This window comes from Talpa occidentalis, unplaced genomic scaffold (assembly GCF_014898055.3).
Source record: "Talpa occidentalis isolate TD23 unplaced genomic scaffold, MPIMG_talOcc4v2.1 talOcc4.17, whole genome shotgun sequence".
NCBI lineage: Eukaryota > Metazoa > Chordata > Mammalia > Eulipotyphla > Talpidae > Talpa > Talpa occidentalis.
In genome coordinates, this window is record NW_023601754.1 from 39,765,697 (window position 1) to 39,792,660 (window position 26,964).

At 51.5% G+C, this 26,964-nt stretch overlaps 1 protein-coding gene and 1 long non-coding RNA gene across 3 annotated transcripts; one reads left to right on the forward strand and one right to left on the reverse strand.

Moving 5' to 3' along the window:
• Window positions 1-708: 708 nt before the first annotated feature.
• LOC129146086 (uncharacterized) lies at window positions 709-17,670 on the forward strand. 2 transcript variants are annotated; one of them, XR_008552518.1, is made up of 3 exons: window positions 709-740; window positions 16,031-16,137; window positions 16,917-17,670. It is a non-coding gene; the product is annotated as an uncharacterized LOC129146086 (long non-coding RNA). The 2 variants fall into 2 exon arrangements; XR_008552517.1 differs by lacking the exon at window positions 709-740 and adding an exon at window positions 914-959.
• On the reverse strand, window positions 3,657-22,025 carry LOC119250254 (WD repeat-containing protein 87). Its single transcript, XM_054697162.1, has 9 exons — window positions 21,905-22,025; window positions 17,052-17,152; window positions 16,265-16,385; window positions 14,431-14,601; window positions 10,871-13,746; window positions 10,162-10,421; window positions 6,034-9,773; window positions 5,674-5,736; window positions 3,657-5,547 (listed from the first exon to the last, which is right to left on the reverse strand). The coding sequence occupies exons 3-9, from the start codon at window positions 16,337-16,339 to the stop codon at window positions 3,811-3,813; spliced, it is 8,922 nt and encodes a 2,973-aa protein (XP_054553137.1). The 5' UTR covers window positions 16,340-16,385; window positions 17,052-17,152; window positions 21,905-22,025; the 3' UTR covers window positions 3,657-3,810.
• Between the last annotated feature and the right edge of the window lie 4,939 nt (window positions 22,026-26,964).

The following is a 26,964-nucleotide window of genomic DNA, read 5'->3' on the forward strand; positions in this document are numbered from 1 at the left end:
AGACGGCTTTGAAACTCGCCTGGTGTGACAAGAGTGGCTTTCTGAGGGCTGGCCATGTGGGACCACGGAGATGACTACGACACCACTGCCTTAGGCAGGAGAGGTGGGTGCCTTAGGAGGAATTTGATCTTTCTATATAAACTTTATTGCATGTTTACACACCAGGCACTGTTCATGCATTGCCTCCTGCACTGCCTTAAATCAGAGTTGACTTAAAATACAGTTCAATGTGAATTTAACTCCCAGTTAAATTTGAATTTCAATTAACATGACATGCTTGTGCTTAAGAATTCCTTTTTATTTTTTCAAACTGCGATTCAAACTGAACTGGTGTCCCCTATTTATTTGCTGAAAGGGGCAGCCCTACTGTCTAAACACTTCCCTGGCCACGCAGCTAGGGCCAGAGAGCCAGGCTCTGAGCCTGACACGAGACAGGCCACAAGTTCGCGTTGAGGCTCGGGCCTTTGTGACAGAGGCCCTGCTTCCGCCGGCTCCTCGTGGTAACAAAGGTCTCCTTGGGTCCTGTGCAATGCCAGCGCCCTCGCCCCACGACGCCCACGGAAATCACAAAAGCCAGCCCTATTATAAATACAACAGGGGCAGAAAAGAAGATGCGTCTCTGGTTTCTACCCCCCACCACCCGCCGCTCCCCCCCCCCCCCCCCCCCCCCCCCCCCCCCCCCATATAAGCTGCCGGCCTTGGGGGGTCCTGGGAGCCAAATGGAGGAGCCGAGAAGCCAGGTCTGGAGGGGTTGGCGGGCAGCTGGTGGGGAACACCTGAGCTGAAGCAATTGCTCCCTTCAGCCCTCGCACCTCTCCTCACTGGAGTTGGGGCAGGCCATCGCCATCTTGTGGGGGGGGGGGAGAGCGCGCTAGACACACTGCGCACGCGCACGCGGGCCTAGCTTCCGGTTTCCTGGAGTCTCAGTCTTGGGGAACCCCCGCCCATCGGTGATCAGGGTAAAGTGCTCACTTGCCCGGTCTTTCTCCAGGATACCTGATGGCTAGAGGGCTCATTCCCTGCATGCACCTCCCATCCAGGACCGATAAAATGGAGTGTCCGGGACCATCAGGACTATGAGGCCCACCTCACCCTTCCGTCTAGCCTGTTCCCGGGGTCCCCTGGCGATAGCGATTTAGATAGTGATGAAGGGAAAAGATGGAAGCCTGAGATGCCTCTGGGCATGTAGCCCAAAATGCTTGGGGGAAGCTTTCTGAGTTTTAGTTACCCTTCAGGTCAACCCCATCCCCATGTTACCCGCAGCTACTAATAGATAGGAGTGGAGCGAGTCTTGGGGAGGTCTGGGAACTGTACCCTTAACTGTGCTCCGAAGCTTCAGTAGCTAGTGTGCCATGTCCCTAACTCTTTGTGTTTCCTCTCTCCCACTACTTCAGAGTTCCTGAGGAAAAAGGGGGAGGCAGAATTTGGGGCTCCAAGCAGGTCCTGCAGAGAGAGGGTGCTTTCCCAGCAGGTGGCACAGGGTCACCCTTCTCCCTAAGGAGCCAAGTGCACCTGGGCCCAACCCAGAGAAAAGGGCAGTGCCGCCCTGGTCCCTGGCGAACCTCAAGTGCTTCTTATGTTTCCTGGTCTCACACTGTTGTTTTGCTGCTACTATTGTTTTGGTTTTTTTGTTGTTGTTTTAAAAGATTTATTTATGCATGCAAGAACTGGGGTGTAGGCCAGAGGTGTGGGGGTGAGAGGATTCACCAAAGACAGAGTGGGGAGCAGAACAGGTGGATCTACTGAAATACACTGCTGAGGGGAGCAGCAGGGGAGACAGGAGAGGTCTGCTGCACCCTGTGGGTAGCCATGGATCGAACTCATGCTGCAGTGGCTATGGATAGCTTCGTAGTGCTGAGACTTAACCCCTTGCCCCACCCGGGAGGCCCCCACACTTAGCCTTAATTTAATATTTTCTTTATAAAATATATTTTAGGTTTACCCATTTTTATTTGTTTCCTGGGAGAGCTTTTCAAGCTGACCTTGCAACTTACTCATTTCTGAGTATAAGTTCCTACTGTCTATCTATTTTGTTATTTCAATTATCAAATTTTTATACCTCAGTTTCCCATTTGGTACTTAAATTTATATTGTGTTATTCATTGCAGATATATTTCCTGTTTTCTTAGGAATATTTATAATATTTAAATGCTTCATTCAAATAGTTCTCCAACATTGATGTGCGATCACCCACTCCAGCCTCTACCTCAGGCCCTCTCCCATGGCCCTCCTCCATCCAAGTGCAAGTCCTCCACCTGCTTATCAGGACACCAGTCATTGAATTTAAGTCTACTCTAGTCCAGTACGACCTTATCTTCATTTGGCTATATCTGCAGAGACCCTATTTTCAAATGAGGGTCATATTCACAGGTCCTACAGTTTAGGACTTTGATATATCTTTCGGTGAGGGTGGGGACACAAATCAACTCAGTTTGTAATACCTCTTCCCATTAGGAGGAACCAGGTCTCCGGAGAGACCTGGGAAGCTAATTCTAGATCTGGAGAAGGATGGGTCGAAAAATAGCAGGAGCATGTCACAAGGACACAAGTGGCTAAGCACTGACTAGAAAATAGGGAGGGAGCTGGAGTCATAAATCATTTTGAAGCTGTGGGGGTAGTGATTTGGTCAACCAAGAATCATCAATGGATGCTCAAGCAAAGTCATTCTGACGAGGAGCAGGATATTTGATTGTCTTGGAACGTGTCCTAACGTACAACTTATTACAGGAGAAAACAAATATATGGTGGAGAAATAGGGCAATAGCTTGACCATGTGATCAAAATTAATGTCATCACTGAGGGACAGAGGGTCCCCACATGGTCCAGAGGTGACACTCAAGCATCGGAGAGTCTCCTGTTCAGGAATGTGTCACTTTGATCTACGCGTGAGGAAATACCAGATAAGCCCCCAACAGAAACAGTTTGACGAAATAGGTGTGTGAGTGTGCTATATGTTTCAAGATTGGCAGTGTTATAGTCAGGCTCCTAGAGGCAGCTCATGGAATGGTGGTTGTCGGGGACTGTGGGAAGGGGAGAACTGGGGCTCATTTTTTTTAAGATTTATTTATTTATGCATACAAGAACCAGGGTACAGGCCAGATGTGCGGGAGGGTGAGAGGATTCACCAGAGACAGCGGGGGGAACAGAATAGGCAGACTGACTGAAATCCACTGCTGAGGGGAACAGCGGGCGAGACAGGACGGATCTGCCTCACCATGTGGGTAGCTCCCCGGCTGGCTGGGATTGAACCCGCACTGCGGAGACTGCGGACAGCTTCACAGTGCTGCGCTCAACCCCCTGCACCACCAGGGAGGCCCCCGGGGCTTATGTTTAATGTTGAATTTGCCTACACTGTGTACCCCCAAAAACTGAGGGATAAAATGTTGGGGCTGGTGATTGCAAAATCCATTTTATTTCTACTCTATTGGTGCTGCTAAAATTCATGCCAAATCAACATTCATTGTGTAGTCTATAGTCTTTAGGGGAGGAGGCGAAGGGGGCAAGAGAAGACAAGGACAAGATTCTTCTGCCTTAAGACCTTCAGGTAGTGAGCACCACCGTCTCACCACCTGTGAGAATGTGAGTTTATCTGATCTCCTGCTGCCTTTCTGGAGAACCAGCGTTCGAGAAAAAGGAGACACATCACAGAGCTCGTTGCAAATGAGAACCTCCTCTTTATTCTACAAATAGAAGGGGGTTTCTGGAATGGGTGGGGAAAGGACTTTGGCCTACCCCTACCGAGGGATAAAGGTCTAGAGTCTGGTGACCAGGCCTTTCTCCAATGAGTCCTGACCGCCAATGGGTCTCAAATTAGGGAGCAGGAGTAATGATGTGGGGCATTTCCTTGGTGAGGTGAGTATCAGCTTGAGGCAGACTCTTCCAGGCCAGTTCTAAGAACCCATAGTGGGCAATGCCCATGGGGAGGAGGGCATGCACATTGTTCTGCTCTGGGAGAGACACCACCTCCTGGAATGCCAGAGGCCCTCTGGGGGCGTGAGAACGCCCACAGTACAGGCGGTAGAACAGCCGTTCCCCGGGGACCAGCTGCACCGCCTCTAGGCCCGCTATGTCAGTGGTCTCTCGGGCCTGGGGTTCTTCTCCCAGGAGCAACTCCTGCAGCAGCCTCTGGACTCGGGGGGACTTCAGTTGGTACAGGTCCATGAGCTGGTGGAACTGTTCCATCCAGCCAGCGCTGTCCTTGGCGTACTGCTGCTGCAGCATCCGCAAGACGTAGTACAACGCCACGAAGGTCTCCCATGGCGGCACTGCTTCCTTTTGTTTAGAGGCGGGCTGTGCTGACTTCCCCAACTTGGGTAATCTGGAAAACCTGCCCTTATCCTTAAAAGCCCAGAAGTCCTTCTGAAACATCAGGGCCAAGGTTTGCTTTTCCACGGAAGCACGTGTGTCTGTAAAAACGTGTCTCACCGCAGGCCCAAAATAGCGCCTCTCCATCTCCTGGAGGGCGTGGGACCTCTGCTGGGCCCGCGCGCTCCTGTAAGGCTCACCTAGGAGATGCCAGTTGATAGCCTTCATGTCTGGAAGCCTCTTGGTCACTGGTGGGAACTTTAGGGTGGGGTCAGCCAAAGGTTTGTGCCAGCTCTCCCTTTCCTTCCCTTTTATAGGGGGGATCACTTTCTGGTATTTTGGCACCATGGGCTCCTGGGGTTTTAACATAGCTGTGTGCTGGGACTCCAGGCCCTGCCTGTGCCGGTGCACGATGGTGTCCAGGAGGGCCAGTTGCGTCCACTTTAGGTTTCCCTTTGAGGTGAGGTCTTTGAGAACCTGGCACAACCTGTGGAAACTATTCCTGGAGAGCTGTTCTCCTGCCACCATCCGTTCTAGGACACGGTGGATCCACTCGACATCTGACAGGCTGACCTCTGCTTTCATCCTCTCGGCCATGATATGAGGCAGTTGTGCCTTAGTCATGTCCGCCAGAGATGGGCGATGCTGCCTAATCCACCCCCACTTGGTCTCTAGTTGTTTGCCTTTGAGTGTCTGATCTTCCATGATCTTCCTCAATAGGTGGGACACGTACGGAGTCTGCATGTCCAGTTCGAGAGCTTCCACGTCTATGTCATGTTCTGCTGGGGGCTTCTCTACCTTCAGCAGTGCTTGTTGATCCATCAGCTTTGTCTCTGGGAATGCCCCGGATGCCTCAAGTGCTGTGGCCTTGAACTCCCCGCTTCTTTGTTTCATAGACATGAGCTCTGGAATCTTCTCTTCCTTCCCCAGAGTTATGGAGACCCGTTTCTTGAAAGGGCCTTTCAGCTCTCTGGGAGGAAACTGCAGCTCTCCCAGTTTTGTGGCACGGTCCATGAGCTCAGGGGTTCTTTTTCCAATAGAAGGGAGCACTTCTTCTTCCATGACATCCTTTTTCCCTTTTAACTTAACTGGTTTTTCTAATTTCAAGAATGTTTTTTCCTTGCCCAGCCTTTCTTCCAGCAAGCGTCTCTCTTTCGCTGCTTTCTCACCCAGACTTTTCATCCTCTCCTCCTCCTCCTCTTCCTCCTCCTCCTCTTCCTCCTCCTCCTCCAACACGTCCTCCTCTTCCTCCTCCTCCTGTCCCTTCCGTGTCTTCCTCCTCCTCCGCTTCCTCCTCCCCCGCACGTCCTCCCCCACCTCCCGCATCTTCTCAGGCACAACTTCCAGCCCCGTTACCTCACCCTCAACCTTCTCTTCCCCCTCTTCCTCCTCCTCCTTTTCCTCCTCTTCCTCCTCCTTTACCTTCCGTGTCTTCCTCCTCCTCCGCTTCCTCCTCCCCAGCACGTCCTCCCCCACCTCCCGCATCTCCTCGGGCACACCTTCCAGCCCCGTTACCTCACCCACAACCCTCTCCTCCCCCTCTCGCTCCTCCTCCTCCTCCTCTTCCTCCTCCTCCTCTTCCTCCTCCTCCTCCTCCAACACGTCCTTCTCTTCCTCCTTTACCTTCCGTGTCTTCCTCCTCCTCCGCTTCCTCCTCCCCCGCACGTCCTCCCCCACCTCCCGCATCTCCTCGGGCACAACTTCCAGCCCTGTTACCTCACCCACAACCCTCTCCTCCCCCTCTCCCTCCTCCTCCTCCTTTTCCTCCTCCTCTTCCTCCTCTTCCTCCTCCTCCTCCTCCTCCTCTTCCTCCTCCTCCTCTCCCTCCTCCTCCTCCTCCTCTTCCACTTCTTCCTCCTCAGGCAGAGTCTCTTGCTCCAGCTTATCTAACATAACTTCAAGTTTCCTCGTAAAAGTCTCTTCAGTTTCCAAGTCATCTGCTAGACTCAGATGTGGAGACTCTCTCTGTGACGTGTCACCGCTCTTTGGCTTTTTGCTCTCTCTTGACTTTGGCTTCAGGGATGGGATCGCCGCTTCATCCTCTGTTAATTCTTCTGCTTCTGACAGGATTTCTTGTTGTTTTTTTGCTAACCTGCTTTCTTCTTCCATCAGTTGTTTCTCTTTCTCAGTCAAACTTACCATTTGCTTGGCCAACTTTCTCTGCTTCTTAGCCAGCTTTTTCTCTTCTCTGGTCATTTGTAATTGTTCCTGTGATAGGTCCCACTCTTTGCTATCAAGTGTTTTCTGTAACTTGCTCAATTTCCTTTCCTTAATGTGGAGTAACCTCTTTACCTTCGCCAACTGCAGGCCTTGCTGGGCTAGGGCCCTCTCTTCTCTGGTAAGTTTTTGAAGTGCCTTTAATATTTTCCTCCTTCCTTTTGGTCCCCTGGAAATGTCCCTGCCATCTCTAGCGGACTTCCTTATCACTTTGGCTAGCTTCCTTTCTTCCTGGACATATACTCTCTTTCTTCTAGTGCTTTCCATTTCTTCCTTGGCTACATCCCTTTGTTCTGTGGCCAGTATCCTATCTTCATATGACAGTATTTTCTCCTGTAGTGTTAATTTCCTCATAGTTTGTTCCAAGTCTTTCTTCACTGCTCTTTGCTTTCCTGAAGTTGCTGGAGTCTCTCCCTCAGACAGAATTTTCCTTTCTGTCACTCTCACCTTTTCCTGGGCCAGTTTCCTGATTTCTGCGGCCATGGCTGTTTGTTCCTGAGCAGCATCCCACTTTTTTGGGCTCACTTTCCCTTCTTGAAACATTACCTTTTCCTCCACGGCGAATCGCAATTTGTCCTGCGCCAGTTTTTGCTGTTTCTCAGCCAGACTTTTCCTGGTTTTGGTCAGTTTTTCCTCTATACCAGTCAGTTTTTCCTTCTTCTGGGAAAGTTTCCTCTTTGCCTCCAGCACATCTTTTTCCAGATGAACCACTTTCTCCTCACACACGCTCAATTTCTTCTTCACTTGGGCTAATTTCTGTTTGTCCTGGGCTATGTTTTCTTTGACCTGCAACAACTCCCGTTTCCTCCGAGCCAGTTGTGCCCTCATCAGAGCCAAGTTCTCCTTCTCCTGAGCTATGGCCATCCTCCTCCGGAATAGTGCCCTCTTGTCCTCTGTGAGTTTCTCCTTGCTCTGGGCCAATAATTCCCTTTCCTCGGCTGCTTTTCTCTTTTTCTCCATCAACTGCTCCCTTTTCTGGGCCAGTCTTTTCTCTTCCTCAGGTGATTTTTCCATGTCTTGGGCCATTCTTGTCTCTTCCTGGATCAACAGGTCTTCTTCCAGGGCCTGCTTCTTTTCTTCCTTAGTCAGTTTCTCCTCTTGCCAGCCCAGTGTCCTCTCTTCCTCACTCAGTGCCTCTTCTTCCATATCCAGTTCCTTTTCTTCCATGTTTAGATCCTCTTCTTTCCTGGCAATTTCCTCTTCTTCCCATAATATTTCTTCCAATTCCTGGGCTAGGTCTTTTTCTTGACATGCCAAATCTTGCTCCTTCTGGGTCAGTTTTTCCAACTTCTGGGTCAATGTCACTTTTAACCCAGCTAGCTTCCCTTCTTTTCTGGCTATGGCCTCTTCTCCTTCAGCCACTTTCTCCCATTTCTTGGACAATGACTTATTCTCGCGGGCCAGTTGTTCTGCTTCCCGGCTTAGGTTCTCCTCAGATGTGGCCAGTATTCCCTCTTTCTGGAGAAACTTCCACTCAGTCTCGGTCATTCTTCTTTCACTCTGGGCCGTTTTCTCATATTCTGTGACCAGTTTCCTCTCTTCATGGGCCAGCTCTCTCTCTGTTTGCGCTAGCATCACTTCTTCTTGTGCCAGCTTCCTCTCTTCTTGGGCTTGTTTTCTTTCCAGGTGTGCTTGTTTCCACTTCTCCTGTGCCTGTTTACGTTCCTCCTCGCCTTCTCCCACCAGCATTTCATCTTCCACCCACACCTGAGACAATTCTTCCTCCAGGGGCAGCGGTTCCTCACCCTCTAACGCTTCCTCCTCACCCTCTAACGCTTCCTCCTCACCCTCTAACGCTTCCTCCTCACCCTCTGATGCTTCCTCCTCACCCTCTAACGCTTCCTCCTCACCCTCTAACGCTTCCTCCTCACCCTCCATCAGTTTCTTCTCATCCTCTAATACTTTCTCCTTGGACCTCGACAATATCTCTTCCCAGACATAGGCCCACTCATCCCAGCTCAGCATCCCCTCAGCGTCAGGTGGCATTTCGTCCTCCGGGGATGGCTCTTCTTGGTCCTTGTATGCGCCCTCTTCTTTCTCAAGGACCCTCTTTCTCCACTCTTTCTTCCATTTCTCCCAGGGTATTTTTAACTCACTGCGGATCTTTTTCCACTCCTCCAAGGTCTCCCTCCACTTCTCCCAAGACAGCTTCCTCTTCCGAGATGGTTTTTCTTCTTGCTCAATCACTTTCTCCTCTACTTCGGCCACTTCCCCCTCTTTCTGATCGACCACTTCCCCCTCTTTCTCACCAGCCACTTCCCCCTCTTTCTCACCAGCCACTTCCTCCTCTTTCTCACCAGCCACTTCCCCCTCTTCCTGACTTTTGGCTGTCTTTTCTCTGGGCCTTTTCTTCATTTTTTTATCTATTTTCATCTCCTGCATCCCTTGCCTAGTGGGCTTCTTAGAGGCTTTCTTCTCCCTCTTCAATCTTTTTTCCTTGCTGAGGTCTCCTGGTTCTAAAAAAATAACTTTCTTTTTCTTTCCTTTTTTGGGAATCACCTGGGTTTCTGTCAAGTCTGTCTGCACTTCTTGCTCTTCCTCCTCTGACTTCTCTTCCTTGTCTGTGATCACCAATTCCTCTCTAATTGCTCCTTCCTGAATAAAAACTGGTTTCTCCTCTGGCCAGGCTATCTCCCAGTCAAGGATCTCAGACTCTTCACTCTCTTTCTTCAACAGGGGGCAGATCTCCTGAAAGAGCTCCCAGCTAGGATGCCGATCGCCCAGAACCTCCTTAGCCCTGGTAATGAGCTCGTCGGTTAGAGCGTCTGACATTTTTGTTTGGGAACCAGATATCCTTAAGGTCATGAGACGACACAGGTCATCCCGCCATTTTAAGATCTCTCCACGGATGGCCCTGGAGCCTGGCACGCCAGCAGCGCCTCGCCCACTGACTTGCTTCTTCACAAATGTTTCTACCTTTTCAGGCTCCTGAGGTTGCTCAGGTGTAATTTCAGCACTTTTTGTCTTTTTGAGCCTCTTTATGGGTTTCTGAGCTGTTTTTTTCTTCCCTTTTTTGTCACGTACTTTCTTCTGTGTCTTTGGGGCCAATATACCAGTTGAAGCACTTTTCTCTGCTTCGCCATCTTTTGTGATGAGAATTGAGGGCCTTTTGGAGAGATGGACTATCTCTGGCACCTCAGTGGCTAAAGCCTCCTTCTGGTCACTTTCCCCCTCTGAGGAAACTGGCTTCGAGGGACCTGGCTCTTGGCCAGTCTCTTTTACCTTCTTGAGTCCCCGCAACAATTTTCGGGCTGGTGGGAAAAATCAGGAGATGCACATAAGGAAAGCATGGGAGGCTTTAGTGGGACCCTTCCTAGCATCTGCTGTGAGTTTCGAGGAACTGCTATAAAAGAAGCAGCAACAGAGGGGGCTGAAAAGTGGCTGAGGCCTTGAAAAATAAAAAAGGCATTCTCCTTGCTTTATCCCTAGTATTCTCCTTCCACCCCCAACACCCCCCCCCCCAAATCCTACAGAATAGGCCTTGGAGTCAGCCTGAGTTGGGGCGCTCTTTTCTATGAAATGGTCTTTCTACTAATCTCTATGCCTACTTGATATCTTTTGATCCACCTTAGTCCTAAAGCACCCTGCAGGGTGGGGTGGGGGGCGCCCTGAGACGTGCCCTGATCACCCCATACGTACTATGTTTCTTCCCCCCTGCCCGGCCCCGCTTTTGGCCTTTGCTGGGCTTCACTGCCACTTGGCGGTCTTTGGCAGCTACGGCAACATCCGAGAGTGCACGGTCTACGACAATGGACAAAGAAAATGCAGGCTTCTTGTCTTCACGTGACAAGGTCAGGTTTTCGTTCAGTCGCTGTTCCACTTGAGTGGACAGGATTTGGAGATCTGTGGCCCGCATCCCCAGCAGACTGTCTAGAGCTTTCTCCCCGACCATTTCCTGCCTGTGAAAGCCAAAGGAGAGGCGGGATCAAGCTGCGTGGGGGCGAGAGAGAGGATGAGGAGGGAGGGACTGCCGTGGAGCGGGCAGGGGCAGGCGCGGGGCAGAGTGGCCGGCAGAGGCGGCGTGGGCAGCGGCGAGGCACAGCCGAGAAAGAAAACGTCTAGGAAGCAAAAAGGCCAATGAATGGAGTGACCTGTATGGGGGCGGCATGGGCAGGAGATGAGGATGAAGAGGGGAACGTGAAGAAGCGGGGGGCAGGCAGGAAGAGCAGGGGTGGAGAAAGGTGTGAGCCGTTGGGAATTGTCAGAACCGTCTCTCGGGAAGAGGCCAGGGATGAGGGGACAAAAGGACAGGAAAGGCTTGTGAACAGGGATGAAGAGAGAGCAAAGGAAGGGACGCGGAAAGAGGGACAGGGCAGGAGAAAAGCAGAAGTTAGTCAAGAGAACTCACTGCATCTCCCGGAAGGTATCTCGGCTCTGGATCAGCTTTAAGAGTGAGGCCTTCGAGTGGATGCCAGTGTTGGGCATCAGGCTCAGGACCTTCTCCCTCACTCTTTGGTCCTTGTCCATCAGTCCTTGGGCCAGAGGCATGGCGAAGAGATGGGTAATAATGCCGAGCCGCTTCAGCCCTTCCCAGGCGAGCTCTCGGATCAGCGGGTTGGAATTGGTGGTGTCATCCAGCAGCCGATGGGCAGCTTCAGAGCGCACGGGTGGGGGCACCTCGTAAGAGGCAAAGATCTGCCCCAGCGCGCCGATACAGCACTGGTACTTCAGGGGAACGGCGTGGATCATAATGTTGAGGATCGTCTCGATCATGCTGCAGATAGCGATCTCACTCATCTTCTTGCCCAGCCAGCTGCGGTTGGCTGCGTTGGTAAGGACGCTGTAGGTCATATCCTTGGACACTCTCTGTTCCAGAAAATGTTTGCTCTCCCTTTCCGGTTCGTGTTCTTTGATCTCAACTATAGGTTTCACCCTCCCGTGCCAGAAGAAGAGTTGGGATCTCTCCCACTCCATTTGCCGCGTGGGTGAGTGGAGGCTGCACTGCAGGAATATCGGGCTGCCCTCCGGCCAGAGGCGCGCGCGGATCACCGAGTTGGGGATGTAGCAGTCGGGAGCAAAGGGCCAGTCCCGCCCCTGACCGAAGTAGCACCGCAGTATCTGATAGGGGTTGAGTCCGTCCCAGCTACTCAGCTTCAGCTGAGGAGGGGTGACATAATGGTGTTGAGATTTGCTCTCCTGCAGCCAGTCAGTTTCCTCCTTGTTCAAGGAATCGCAGGCGAAAGTGGACAGTATCACGGTGCCCCCCTGCTCGTCTTCCTCTACCACGTGCGGCACAGAGTGGTCAAAGGCAATGGCCCGCTTGTTGACGAGCTTCTGCAGCCCGGCCAGCTCCTGTTTCCCTTTCCCATGGTAGATATACCTGGGCACGAACAGGACCTCAAAAGAGAAGAAGAAGCTCGGCATGAAAGGCTTCGGCATCTCCAGCACATCGTCTATCATGCTCATCAAGGACAGGCGAGACAGCAGTTCTGGCGGGATCAGCCTTAAACAGGACACCAGATAAAAACTCTGGTTGAAAGTCACGAGCAGGTCTCCCCGGTCATTTGCAAAGCAGAGCGGGCCAAAGTGCAGCGACGAGTCCAGCATGGCTATCAGCCTGCCGTGGAAGTTCCAGACCCGGACACTGCCGTCGACGGCACCTGTGACGAAAAGACTCAAGGGCAGGCAGACGTCGAAGGACGTGATGGAGCACTGGTGCAGAGGCAGCGTCTCTACGTATGACGAGCCTACTTGTGTCTGCGAGGACATGAAGTCATGGAACTTCCAGAGCCGCAGGCAGTTAGATTCTGTGATGGCGCCCACAGACTTGGGCAAGAGTTTTAAGTGTTTCAGGTGACAGCTGCTGAAAATGCTGGCGAGGGGCCGCAGATGTACACCGATGCCCTCCAGCACGGCTTCTGAGAGGTGCACATAGTCATCCATTCCATAGGAACAGAGCAGCGTATCTCCGTGGCCTCCAGAAACCCATCTGGGCAGGGTGCAGAGCGCCAGCACGGCGCCGAAGTGCAAGCATTTCTCTATCCGGGCACAGCTGTGCTGGGACAGCACTCTTATCACGCCGCTCTGGTGCCCAGCAAACATGAGCCCTTCCAGGCCCCGGCCGAGGTGGAAATGCCCATAGGCCAGGCACTGGACCTGGTCCTGCGGGTCTGCTGTGGTGCATAAGAGATACTTCGCTGGGCACGGGCAGCGGGTAGTGTCGAACACCAGCACCTCGGTGCTGCCGGTGGCCACAAAGAGCTCCTCCTTTTCTGGGTCATAGGCCCAATCCACAGCTCTGTCCAGGATCGAGTAGGGCCAGGTGACCACCAGCAGCTCCCCGGTCACTGGTGACACAAACCGCAGCAAGCCGTCGTCGGTGACGCACAGGATCCGGAACCAGTTGTGACCGCAGTGGACCCGACGCACCTCCTGGGGAGAGGCGCCACAGACGTTGAAGAGGTTGTAGAAGGAGGGCAGCCGGCGCAGGGAGAAGGAGTGCAGCGTCTGGCAGAAGAAAGTGGTGTTGTCGATGAACCGGAGCCTGAACAGGTGCTCGCCGAGCTCCAGCTGCCGCAGCAGGCTCCCCGAGGTCAGGTTCCACTCCTTGATGATGCCTTCCTTGCCCCCGGTGAGCAGGGTGTGGGCTTCCGGCCGGCTGCGGATGCAGATCACCGACATGGAGTGGGCCTTGAAGCTGTGGAGGGAGAAGCTCTCGCTGAGGCTCCAGGCTTGGATTTCCCCGGCCTCGTTCCCCGCGTACAGAAAGCCCTGGTCAAAACAGACGAAGCAGCAGGTGACAGGAGAGCCAGAGGTGGTGCTCGTGAACCTTTTCACCTCGGCCAGCCGGCCGTAGCCCTGGCGCTCCAGGACCCTCACCGTCGTCTCACACAGGGCCAGGAGGGCGCCGTTAGGGCCATTCAAGCTGATGTCCTGGATGAGTTCGTCACTAGTCATGGTCACCGTATGGGCTATCTGGAGGCCCCAGCCACTCCGCTCGATGAACCAGGTGACCACGGCCCCCAGGATGCCTGAGAGAAGCATCTGCATTTCTGGGTCATAGCAGAGGCAGCTGATGTTGAAGCGGCAGGGCACTACGCTCAGGGGCTTGAATGCCCGGAAGTGGTCCCCAAACAGCCGCAGGATCATGTCACCACAGTAGGCCACAAGGATGTGGAATGAGCCCGTGTGGACCATGGACTGGATGGGCGGCAGCCGCTCCGCCATGGAGAATGTCTTCTTCTCAACTATGTCGTCACCTTTGTTCTTGCTCCATACTACAGCCTGGAAGAGAAGACAGGAAGCTGCCCAGCACAGTTGAAGAGGCAGGGGCAGATATCCAGCTGCTGCCCGCTGTGGTGCTGAAGAGGACCTGGAAGACTCTAGAGTGAGCTTAACCCTGGTTGTGGTGGTTGGAGATACTATAGAAGCAGGAAGCCTAGGGCTCTTTCCCTAGCCTTGGCCCACCTTAGGGAAGCCCTAAGTTCTGCTCAACATGGAGACGGTAGGTGGAGAAAGGCTGGGGGAGGTGGGGAATCCTGGATCCAGGTTTACTTTTATTCAAGGGGTATATATTTTATTTAGGACACCCTGTTTGGCCTGTTTGTTTTTTTTTTTTTTTTTTAAGGATTTATTTGTTTATGCATACAAGGACTGGGGTACAGTCCAGAGGTATGGGGGGTGGTGGTGAGTGGATTCACCAGAGACGGAGTGGGGAGCAGAACAGGAGGATCTACTGAAATATACTGCTGAGGGGAGCAGCGGGCAAGTCAGGAGAGGTCTGCAGCGCCATGTGGGTAGCTCCCTGGCCGGGGATTGAACTCATGCTGCAGTGGCTGGTGATAGCTTCATAGTGCTGCATCTTAACCCCTTGCGCCACCAGGGAGGGCCCTCAAGGGGTGAGCGCTTCTGTGGGCACTGTCCTTGTCATATGGGCTAAGCAGGAGAAGAAAGACTAGGCAGTTTTACCTGTACTTCTTTAACATTTGTCGTCACCCAAGAAAAGGAGACGAAGAAGTGGGTATCACTCAAGTAATAGCATATGAGCGGCATGTTGTGAGGATAGCGAGACTCTTTGAACAGTATCACGGAGCGGTCACTCAGCACGACGATGTCGCTCTTTGAGTCCTTTCTTGTGGTCTGGGAAGAGGCATGGCACAAACTTAGAGGCCAGGACATATGTTCTCACACCAGGCACCCACGGAAGCGTTTCCCAGTTGTGTCTGGACCCCGAAGAACACCCACTTATTATCTGTGACACCTACACTTAGTCACAAGACCACCCACACTGGAGAGAGCTAATTCCCCACAGGGCCTACAAAAACAAATTTTATAGTGTGAGCACAGGGGCAAACTGATGTTCTTTACAACCTGAGGTTTGTGTCCCTCTAACATTCTCCCTCGTGTCAGAAGTGCAGATGTCACAAAACACACGATTAGCAAATGACCCAGGCAAATGTATCACGTGTCCCCCACATGTGATGTAACAAAGTGTCCCAAGGATCAGTGTGGTTTTAAGTCATTAAAACCAAGTAAGATGTTTAGGACACCCTGTTTGGCCTTTTTTTTTTTTTTTTTTTAAAGATTTATTTATTTATGCATACAAAGAACTGGAGTACAGGCCAGGGAGGGGGAAATGAGAGGATTCACCAGAGACAGAGTGGGGAGCAGAACAGGCAGATTGACTGAAATACACTGCTGAGGGGAGCAGCGGACGAGACAGGAGAGGTCTGCTGCTGCGCCATGTGGGTAGCTCCCTGGCCGGGGATTGAACTCGGGCTGCAGAGGCTGTGGATAGCTTCACAGTGCTGTGCTTACCCTCTTGTGCTACCAGGGAGCCCCCCTGCTTGGCCTTTAAAGATACAACAGGGGCCTCCCTGGTGGCGCAGGCGGTTGAGCGCCGCATTGTGAAGCTGTCCGCAGCCTCTGCAGCGCGGGCTCCATCCTGGCCGGCCAGGGAGCTACCCACTTGGCGCAGCAGACCTCTCCTGTCTCGCCCGCTGCTCCCCTCAGCAGTGTGTTTCGTCCTTCTGCCTGTTCTGGTCCCCGCTCTGTCTCTGGTGAATCCTCTCACCCTCCTGTGCATCTGGCCTGTACCCCGGTTCTTGTATAAATAAACAAATCTTAAAAAAATAATAATAAAGATACAACAGACACTATCCCGCGGAGCTGGCTCCTGGGGGCCTTTTGCACAGAGGTAACCGCAGCAAAGCTGGGTGGGCAGGTGTTTGCTCGGGTGCCTTGTCTTTCCTCTTTTTAAAAACGCTCTCTTCTTGGGCCTCCCCGTTGGTGCAGTGGTTGAGCGCTGGGTTGCGAAGCTGCCCGCAGCCTCTGCAGCGCCGGTTCGATCCCCTGCTGCTCCCCGGCCACCGGAGGAGGGTCCGACATGGCTCGCAGACCTCCCCTGCTGCCCGCTGCTCCCCTCAGCAGTGTACCTTCTGCCTGCTCTGCTCCCCGCTCTGGCTCTGGTGAATTCTCTCACCCTCCCGCGCTTCTGACTGTACCCAGTGCTTGTATAAATAAATTAATTAATTAAAAAAATAAAATAAAAACGCTCTCTTCTTAAAAGGTCGGCTCCTCGGATAATGCTCCACAGTGTTCACCTTCTAGTATCAAAATGTCCTTGCAGGAGGTCCCTAGACTCATTTGGAAATTGATGCCGCACTTGCCTCTAAGGTGAGAGTTTTCTTGATGATCTACTCTGCCTGCTTCCCGCGCCCATGGAAAATCTGGGGCTCCTCTGAAGTGCTTATAACTGCAAGACAGAGGCCAGTGGTTTGTTTCTATCTTACACATACGTTACCTTGCTTTTATCTATCAAATCATTTAGGAGGGGTTTAAAATCCTTCCAATGGGGAATGAGTCGGGGGACAGACATCACTTGGATTATCCTTTCAGCTTCTTCACAACCGTGGCTTAAGAACCTGTGGGGATCCAAAAGAGGCCAGCTTAGCCAGGACTGCTTTTTGAGGAGCTAGGAATCAGAAGACAAGATCCACGAACTTAGGGTTTCTGAATACTTTTTGAGCCTCACGGACTATTTATAAGACACACCTTCTCATTTAGTCCTCCTTGCAGCCCGCAGCGGTAGCGATTACTACATTTTACAGATGAGGAAAGTGAGGCTGGGAGAGGGTAAACAAAGGAGCCAGAGGTTGAATCTTAACTCAGTAGGGTTATGGGAGAGGGAGGCAGAGAAACCCAGAGAAGAATGCCAACTCGAGCAAATAATCATTCTTTGGTGGTGGTGATAGATGGAGGCTGTTTTGTGATTACTAAGGATTCCCAAGGCATGGCCCTTTGATCTCCTGCACCAGGATTCCTGGGGGTTGGGGCACCTTTAAAATGCAGATTCCTAGGCCCTCTCCTAGACCTATTGAACACCAATCATGGATCTGCTGAAGCCCCACTGTGGAGGTGGTGTACAGGGACCTTAATTGTTCACACACTTCTAGGTGGTTCTGTGGACAGTCAAGTCTGACTGCTGAAGCAGGAAATTGAGAAGGGGTGTCCAGCTAGCAGAAGTGGAGAGAGGATGCAGCCACCGTTCGGCCTTTCCCAGACTGGCGGAATTCAAGGAGCTCTCTTACCTGGGACGTGTCTGGTAAGATCAACATCCTCTTCTCCATCCCCTTCTCTGGTTTTCATGAGGACACATGTCTACTCTTCCCGGATGCGTCATGAATAAATCCTGCTTTTAACAAAGCTCTCTGTCAGGGACTCTGTCATTACTGGCCTGACAGTGAACTTGTTTTCCTCATTTATTAGACGAGGAGACAGAAAAAATACCAGTCTTCCCTATTTCACAAGGTTGTTGCAAAGATCAGGTAAGATAATTCACGTGAATGACCTTTCAAGCTTACTGTGAGGCAGCAGTTATGGCTCCTGTTTTTAGGCTGACTTGGTTCTCAGAAAAACAATGGCTATTACTTCCTTTCACAAACCACATTTTGTATGACCAGTTGCCCTAAAAACATGACCCCTGAATTTATAGTCTGGCCAGCAGGGGGCAGTGGAAGCCATCCTTACGCCTGCTAATTGAAGAAAACGGGATGAGATTTCAGTTTAACGCAGTGCCCAAGGTGTGATTCCCACACCAGCAGTATCAGCATCACCTGAGAACTGGTTAGAAATGCAAATTATCGAGCCCCACTCCAAACCTCCTGATTTGGAAACTCAGGGTTGCGCCCCCCCAATTAAGTTATAAGAAGCTCTTCAACTGATTTTATGCATATTAAAGTTTGCAAACTGCTGGTTTGAAGAGCTGGTGGATCCCCAGGTCAGTTTTGCCTCACCTTCTGAGGCAAGGCCAGTAGATCCCACCCTCTGGTGTGGCTAAGCCTTGGCCCTCGTTGCCACAGATTTGATGGCTGGATTTGGGGAGCAGGGTGGGGTCAGGGAACGGGAAGCAGCAGGTAAAACTTATCTCACATGTGTAGAGTGGGTTAGAATGCGCGCGCGCACACACACACACAAGCTTTCACATCAATCCCTTCATTAGTTCTGGAAAAACTGTGAGAGGCAGGTATGACCATGTCCACCTTATATATATGAACATGATTTCAGAGAGGAACAGGGCTGTGTGCAGAGTTTACAGGGCTGATTAAAATTAGGTTCCAATCCACAGTTCAGGATTCTTCTGCCTTCTAAGAGGTGGTGGAGGGTCTGCCTGCCTATGCTGAGGACACACTCTGGCCCACACACCCACACACATGGGACGTGGGGAATGGCTTTCAGACTCCAGCATCTCCTCTGCCTCTTCCCACTCTCCCTGCACCCTGCTTTCCTGCTATGTCTTTCTCCACTGTGTTCCCCTGTAAGACTGCCCTTGCTGTGCCTCAGACCACCTACTGGGAGGATATGACCCCTTGAGAGCCCACGCATCAGTGACGGGCCGGTGGGCCAGTACCCACAGCTCAGACTTACCCTACTGGCTCTCAAATAACTGCTGAGAGAGAACAGTCATTTGTAGCAAATTTGTCACCACTGCCTTCAGTTTCCATTGTCCCTAATATCTCCTCTAGGTCCAACTTCTCTTGACCAGCCTACAAAAAGCAAGTAGTTGGGGTCCTTTGGGCATATTCCTAGGCGGGCTCCTGAGAAAGGTGGCCTTCAAGCCCCAAACCTCTTACTTTTTGCCACTCTTCCACGCCCCCCCCCCAGCTTCCTGGAGTCTCCCCGAGAAGAAAGCGCTCTCCTGAAATATCTCACTTTTGATTCCCTAAAGTCCAGAATGAGCTCTAGATGCCTTAAATCCCAATACTCTTGACTTTAATATCTCGATAACCCAAAGATGATCCAGTGGAATTCGAGTCCTGAAGTTAGGGGAGAGAGTAGTTAGGGGTCAAGAGATGGTATGTTCTGCTGACTGTGGAGACAAACCAGGTCTGTGACTGGGCATTGACACGGGTAACCCACCCTTTTTCTTAGCTGCAGTCCCCTCCAATGTACTGCGACATGGTGGCTGGACAGAAGGGCAGCACCCCATCAGCCTTGCTGTTGTGATAAGGAGAAGTGCCTCTAGGGGGCACTGCACTCCACAATACTATCCGGTTCCTAGGCTCCCTTGGGATCACTCATCGACTCCTTATCCCTTATAAGAGGAGGGCACACAGACAAGGGTCTTGCCCCATAGTTTACATTCTGCAGGGAAAGCAGACACCAAAAAAAAGAATAGTCATCAAATTGATGGCGATGAGAAATATAATTCCTTTAACGTTCCTACAATTTTTAATTTCCTCAAACTTAAATTACAGGCATGCCTTGGAATGCACCTTAGAAATATTGGAGGTTTGGTACCAGGATGCCACAATAAAGCAAAGATCACACTAAAGAGAGTCACGCAAATTTATAGGCTTCAAAGGGCATGTAAAATTTATGTTTACACCAGATTATAATATAGTAAATACGCAACAACATTATGACTGAAAACAATGTATATAGGGCCTCCCGGTGGCGCAGCAGGTTGAGCACAGCACTGTGGAGCTGTCCGCAGCCTCTGCAGCGTGGATTCAATTCCCGGCCGGCCAGGGAGATTCCCACATGGTGTGGCAGACCTCTTCTGTCTCGCCCATTGCTCCCCTCAGCAGTGCTTTCGGTCTCTCTGCCTGTTCTGCTCCCTACTCTGTCTCTGGTGAATCCTCTCACCCTCCTGTGCCTCTGGACTGTACCCCAGCTATTGTATAAATAAAAAATAAATCTTTAAAAAAAAAACACTGTATATACCTTAAATCTAATACAGAGACAGGAAGGGGGCATATGCTGTTGGAAAATGGTGCCCATAGATTTGCTCCATGCAGGATTCCACAAACCTTCAATTTATAAAATCTCTCTACAAAGCGTAGTAAAGTGGGGCACAGTAAAGCAAGAGATGCCTGTAAATTATGCTAGTAATTCAGTATTAAGGAAAGAAAAGTAAAAATTGCTGTGAGCACATTTAATGAGGAGACTTAGCCACCCAAAAGGAGGGTGACATGTTCTCCATACTTGGACGGGGGGATCCGGCATGGATCAGCCTTGCAGGCAGGTCTTACTTTTATGCAGGATGCCCAGCTGGCCTCAGAAGAGTCTAATTAATTGACTGGACAGTCTCAGGGCAGTCTTGGCTTACTGATTTCTGGAAGAAATTATTGGTAAGGAACCAGGGCTGTGGCTAGAATGCACTTGGTTTTCTTTCTGGAAAGAGATGATTTTTTTCCAGAATGACAACCCTACATTATAGGGGTGGGTTAGTTTCTGCAAGTAATCATTGTGTCCAAAACTGATTAGGTTGTAAAATGGTTGTCACGTATTTTACATATATTGTTTAACTGTGACCATGATTCTATTGGTTATCTTCCTCTACTTAATTAAATAATATTTTATTTGTTTTTTTTTTTTAAGATTTATTTTATTTATGCAAGAACCAGGGTACAGGCCAGATGTGCGGGAGGGTGAGAGGATTCACCAGAGACAGAGTGGGGAACAGAAGAGGCAAAATGACCGAAATACACTGCTGAGGGGAGCAGCGGGCAAGTCAGGAGAGGTCTGCCGCACCATATGGGTTGCCCCGCGGCTGGTGGGGATCAAACTGGCACTGCAGAGGCTGCGGACAGCTTCACAGCGCTGCACTCAAATGCCTGCGCCACCAGGGAGCCCCATTAATTAAATAATATTTTAAATGGACATGGTAAAAATATTCAAAACATTAAGGAATATGTAATGAAATTTTCTTTTTATTATTTTTACTGAGTAACGGTTTAAAACACTGTATGATTTAGGGGTATAGGTATGCTTTAGGGGTATAGGCTCACACCCTTTAGATGTATGTTACCACACCATTGCCTCCCACCAAAGCACTGATATATAATGAAATTTCACACCCAACCACCTGTCCTTAAGTTTCTGCTTCACAGGTGACCCTGGAAGTGTCTTCCTACGGGTGTTCTGTACATAAATAAACACTTAAGTAAAACATGTTATTTTTCTTATACAAATGATGGTATTCTATATACTTGTCTGAACCTTTTTTTCACCTAATATGAGATGAACTCTTTCATACAAATAGCTGGCTCATTTTTTGACAGTTGCCAGCTGCATGGTACTCCACTGTGGCTGGGCTATTGAATTATTCCAAAGATCTACTCATGGGCACTGGGTAATTTCCAACCTTTTACGATGACCACCCACGCCACAAATACCTTTGTTAGTATCTGAGTTTTAACTCAAAAAATAAAACGGAAGCAATGTCTTTTTCATTGGGTTTCGTTATTAAAGTTTTCATCCGTTTCGTTCCAATGTGAAATTTAAAATTGCACGTGGCTTCCATTATATTCTATTAGCTAGGACTGCTTTCGATGTCACTCTCCGGTGGTGTCTGACACCCCCACTGCGCTTAACTCCTTGAGGGTAGGGGCCCAGTTTACTCTTGATTTCTCCTGTGTCCCCACTATCAGCCAACCTGGCGTGCAGAAGGTGCTTGATACGTTTTTGGTGAAGGAATGAGCAAATGGGTGACCTCTGCCCTCTCCCAGGAAGAAGCTTCCCAGCTTCTTCTTGCAAGAATGAGGTGGGAAGGGCATTAACTGGGGCTTCCTGACCAGAGCACGTGCAATTCCAGCCAATTCCCTCGGTAAACTCTATGGAGTAGGAGTGACAACATCCGCTCTTTGAAAAAAAAAAGGGGGGGGGTCGGATCCGTGGTTACATCAGCAGATGGACTAAATTCGGACAAAATTTCCGAGGTTGCTGGGACTCCACTACCCTACTACCCCCAGCAGGTGCGATCAACGAGGACCACCCCTGCGAGGCGGCCCTGAGACTCCCGTCAACAGCAGAGCTCGGGCGCCGCCGAGGCGGGACAGGGGCGCCCAGACCCGGCGGCTGCACCCCGGGGGCGTCAGGGTCTCCCGGGGGGCGGCGAGGAGGGCGTGCCCGCCTCTGAAGGCGTGGATCGCGCCCTTACCTGCGGCAACGGGCTCCTTTCTGGCCAGGGACGGGTGCGGCGCGTGGGGCGGCACCCGAGCGCCCCTGGGCGGAGGATCCGACCTAGAAGCAGCGTCTGAGGGGCGACCCCGGGGAGGCGGCGGGAGGGCCCGGCCCCAGAGCGGTTAGCGCCCGACCCGGCGCCGGTCCGGCCGAGGGAGCGAGGGGAGCGAGGGGAGCGAGCGCGCGTGCGCACTGGCGCGCGCCCGGCAGGAGCAAGCCCAGCGCGAGACCCCGCGCGCGCGCGTTCGAAAGGAAAAAAAGTCTTCCCCGTGGGGGCCCGCGGCGGCTCAGGCCCGCGCTGGCCGGCGAGCGCGCGTGCGCGAGCGCGCACGGACGCCCTCCGCCGCCGCCGCTCCCCTCGGTCGGGGGTCTGGCGCGCTGCTCCGCGGCCCCCGCCGCTCCCGAGGCGCGTGCCCTCGGGGTAAGTACCTCGCGCCTCACGCAGAGGGGGGGGTGAGGGGCTGCGGAAGGAAGGGAGGAGGGAGACCGGGCTGGAAGACGGGGAAAAACCTCCCTGGCGGAGCGAGGAGCGCGGCTCCCGGGTTCGAGTCAGCACAAGACACACCTCCATCCCTCACGCCCCTCAGGGCTGCGGAAGTGCGCTGGAGCCCGGAGCGGCAGGGGAGGCGACAGGTGGACTACCATTCCCAGAAGGCCGCGCGGCCCTGCGCCTACTGCTCCCGGCAGCACCTGCGCGCCAGGCTCTTTTCAGTTTGCTGCCGCCTAGGGTGAAACTACAGTGCCCAGGAGGCCTCGCGCGAAGCGGCTTGGAAGTGGGCAGCCTGGAAGTCACTCGGGCCACCGGAGCTGGCGGCGTCTCCAGCGAGAGGCGCGGGGCCGGACGCCGCGATCGCGGGGCCCTCGGGGAGGGCAGCCGGGGCGCCCAGGTATGTGGCTCCGGGTGCAGGGGCGGCCTCGAGCCAGGGCGGCGGGGAATCGGTGTCCACTGGGATCCCGACGGTCAGCACGGGCGGCCAGCCGGGTGTAGCAGCAGTTGTGGGGGGCGGCGGCGCCGGGACTCGCGCTGTCCGGACCTGACCGGACTCGTGCCCACATGGCTCAACTTTCCAGGCGGGGAACGCCGCGCTGTGCCGAGAGCATGGTGTGGGAGTCGGGTGGCTGTGGGTTCGCGTCCTGCCTCTGCCACTACAGAGCGGAGCTCTGGGGTAACCGCGCCGAATCTCTGGGTAAAAAGGGGGAAGAAGAGTATTTCTCTTTGGCCGGGATTCTGTCGCGATTCGGCAAAGAAAGCATTTGGCACATGGAAGGCACTTGTTACGTGTTTGCGCTATTGTTAGCTGCTGGGAAATGGAGTGAAGGTATTAGCTGCTGCATAGGGTTAGTTGAACGTGTGCTTGCAGAGGTCCGAGTCCGTAGTTGGCACTCAATGCAGGATTGCTGCTCTTACCTAAAATTATTTTATGAAGGCTTTGGTTTGGGAGGCAGAGAGACTCTGGTTCAAATTTAGGCTCAGCCATTCACCAGCTGTGTGACCTTGGGCAGCTGATTTCACTTCTCTGTGTCCAGGTTTTCCTATCCATAGAACAGGGATTTCAGTGGTAGCCCCTTCGTTGAGTTATTGTGAGGTTGCAACGAGAAAGCCATGTGTGTAAAGTGCTTAGAGCAGCAGTGGGCACTTAGCGTTCGGTAAATGGTATCCAGCGTTTTCCCAGCTGCCTGGAGACCCTCTGAGGGCGGTGCTCTGGCTGAGGTCCGCCTGCATCTACCTCGTGGGCCAGGCTCAAAAGTGGTTCAGTTCACTTCCGCTTCTTGCACCCTCGGGTTCCTCATTGGTACAATCGGATAACAGTATCAGCTTCAGAAGGTTTCTAAGGATTTGCTGAGATTGTATTCCTAGTCCAGAGCCATATCTCACTAAGTAACAGCTCTTGTGTATTATAATTGTTCTTCTTTGATGTTCTCCATCTGGCCCAGAGACTGCCTAACTGTGGGCTGTGACATGACAGCCCTGAGCTCCCCCACACGTTCATTCCCAGCCTCAGTGTCCCATCTGTGAAATGGTAGTCATAGGACTTTTGTGCCAGGGTTGTTCTAACGATTCCAAGAGATAATTCACGTTTAGTGTTTAGCATAGGGCCGGGCGCATAGTAAACACTTAATACATGTAGCTTGTTTTTCTTGATACAAGGCCTTTGCTGTTTGTGTTTTTATTTACAGGGCATTTTTACTCCCCAAAGGTAAAATTGCCAAACTTACTGCAGTATAAGGACCTGCGAAGAAATGGGGTTGACTTGCTGTTATCAGCAGCACCCTCCTGGGCCCTCACCTACCCCTCCCTGCCAGCCACTACATTCTCTCCCACGCTTTATGCCCTGGCCCAGTGCTGCTTGCACTTGACTGTCTCAAAGCTCTATTTTCCCCCCTGGACCCCCGCTCTCTCCACTGGTCACTGTCCCATGAACTCAGTATATTCAACATGAACCCCCCTTCTCCTCTCAGACTGTCTTGCCAGATGGGCCAACACGGTCCCTGTTGCTTAAGCCAGAAACTTGGGAGTTGCTCTTCACCTCCAGCCTTCCTAGGTCCAGGTGACTGGCGAGAAGGATGAAGCCGCTGTTTGGCTGAAATGTCATTTCATTGGCCGGCCTTGGTCTTCCCGTTTTGCAATGGGGACTGAAAGTCCTACCTTTTCTGACCACGTTTATTTTACATCTCCAAGGAGGAAGGTATGAAAAACAACAATTATATTAGTAAGGGGCAGGGAAGGCAGTGTGGACTTAGCCTGACTGAAATGGCCCCAGGAGTGGCTTAACGGCCTAACTTTCGGGGGACCCATTTCTGCAGTTTTAACCTGGCAGAACTAGGCTGAGTCTTTCATTTCTTCCTGCAAAGTTATACTGTGTCAGCAGGTTATAATAACCCGTATGAGACGGTGGCTCTCTGTCCTCTCAGAAGGCAGCACACGCCCCCAGGAGGAGACTGGCAGGAGAACTGACTAGATCTGTTTAGGTCCAGTCTGTTGTCAGAAACCTGTCATTGTGATTTTGCTTGATCGTGAGAAACCGTGGTTTCAATCGAATTTATGATGGCATTAAATTCACCAAAGCATTTTAATAAAGCAGTGACTTTTAAAAAAATCTTGGTCTTGTTAGTGACAACAGCACGTGGCTTTTTAGCTCTCTGTGGAATGGCCTAAGAGTTGAATGTGAGCCTGTTTTTCAGACACTGCAGTTGTTAGGTGGTAAATCAAAAATGGAATTTAGAGTGTGTGGTGATTGGCGCCTTTTTTATTTTCCTGTACAGCCTATTTTGCTGATGTATTTCAAACTTAGGTTTAAGAAAATGACCTAACCCTCAGCAAGTAGGTTGCAGCAACAGCTTAACCTTGTTGTGTGTTTAACTCACAAAATCTAAATTAAATGTCTTTATGTTTTAATAAGAGAATTAAACGGTCATTTCATTTAAAGTATTTATTTTCAGCTGGTAGAATGAGGCTGTTGGACCAGTCTGTGCTTTCTTTAAGATTGCTACTGCACCTGTGTTTTTTGGGTTTTTTTTTTTTTTTTGGGGGGTCTTGATTTGTGTGTGTGTGAGAATGGGTTGAATTTGGCTTTAAAAAGTCATGCAAAGAGGGCCTCCCCGGTGGCGCAGCGGTTGAGCGTTGGGTTGCGAAGCTGCCCGTGGCCTCTGCGGTGCCGGTTCGATCCCCGGCTGCTCCCCGGCCACCGGAGGAGGGTCCCACATGGCGCGCAGACCTCTCCTGCCTCCCGCTGCTCCCCTCAGCAGTGTACCTCGGTCCTTCTGCCTGCTCTGCTCCCCGCTCTGGCTCTGGTGAATTCTCTTACCCTCCCGCGCTTCTGACTGTACCCAGTGCATGTATAAACAAAACAAACAAATAAATAAATAAATAAAAACATGCCTCTATTAAAAAAAAAAAAAGTCATGCAAAGAAATACAGTCTTATTTGTCATGTCAGATAATACAGAGATACATTAGGCAAATAATAGGTGCTGCTCTCCACATCAGAACCCCAGGCCCATTTATTCAGACAGGGAGTATTGATTAAGTCTCCACTGTCAGGTCTTGCAGCTCCGGAGGTGAACAAAATGGATCTGCTCCTTGACCACTTGGGGAGACGCTCACTTAACCTTTCTCTGGGCCTGTGTGAGTGTGTGTGCTTGTGTCAGTTGTTTTCTTCCTCCTCCTGTGCCCCTCCCCCCAGAAGGAGCCGTGGCTGTCAAACTACACTTTTTAGAACTTGATTTTTTTAATGACAGATAGGCCGTATCACTTCAAGTCATTACATGCAGACCTGACTCACTCTCTTAACAGCTCGACCCACATTCTGCAGCATGGAGAGATCGAGCTTTACCCCACCATTCCCTTTCTGCTGGACATTCAGGGTACTTCTGGGATCTCTTTTACCTTCACCAGCACGCATTCAGCAAGCCTCCTGGTGCATGGGTAGTGTGGCATAGTGACTAAAAGTGTGAGCTCTGGGCAGTGAATGAGAGCCCTTTTCTTCTAGGTTTACATTCTAGCTGGAGAGGCACCTGGTAAACAAAATCATTGCAGGTGGTTTTAAGTGTCATGGGGGAAGTCACGAGTGAGGGATGGAGGGTGGCCGGTGGGCAGGATCATGGAGGGTAAAAGTGGGCACTTCAGCTTGGGTAGTCAGGGAAGTCCTCTCCGAGGGGAAGTGATGTGAGTTGAGTACTGAGTGAGCAAGAGGCACCTACGGGGCCAGGAGCTGGGGGAGGAACATTCTAGGCCAGGGGCACAGCTGGTGTAAACATCCAGAAATGGGTTTGTGTTTGCTCTGAAATCAGTATCACTGTGACTGGAGAAGCGTGAATTCTCATATTTCAAGCTCATTCTACTTTAACTTCTGTAAAATAATAATGATAACACAGCTCAGGCCGACCTGGCACCTCCTCTACCAGGTGTTCTTCTAAGCGCTTCACCCTTTTCCTCAGTTAATCCTCACACGAGGCCAGTGAAGTAGATGGGCTTGCGATACTCACGTGAAAGATGAGGGAGCTGACTCCGGACTCCAGCTTTTCACCCACATGCCAA

What these genes read in the sequence shown, in the direction of transcription:
- LOC119250254 (XM_054697162.1), bottom strand. Translation starts at nt 16,339, where the DNA reads ATGTCTGTCCCCCGACTCATTCCCCATTGGAAGGATTTTAAACCCCTC. An exon ending in GATACCTTCCGGGAGATGCA is followed by an intron (nt 10,422 to 10,870) that starts GTGAGTTCTCTT and finishes TGGCTTTCACAG; the next exon opens with GCAGGAAATGGTCGGGGAGA. An exon ending in AGGGAGAGGGGGAGGAGAGG is followed by an intron (nt 5,737 to 6,033) that starts GTTGTGGGTGAG and finishes AGGAGGAGGAAG; the next exon opens with ACACGGAAGGTAAAGGAGGA.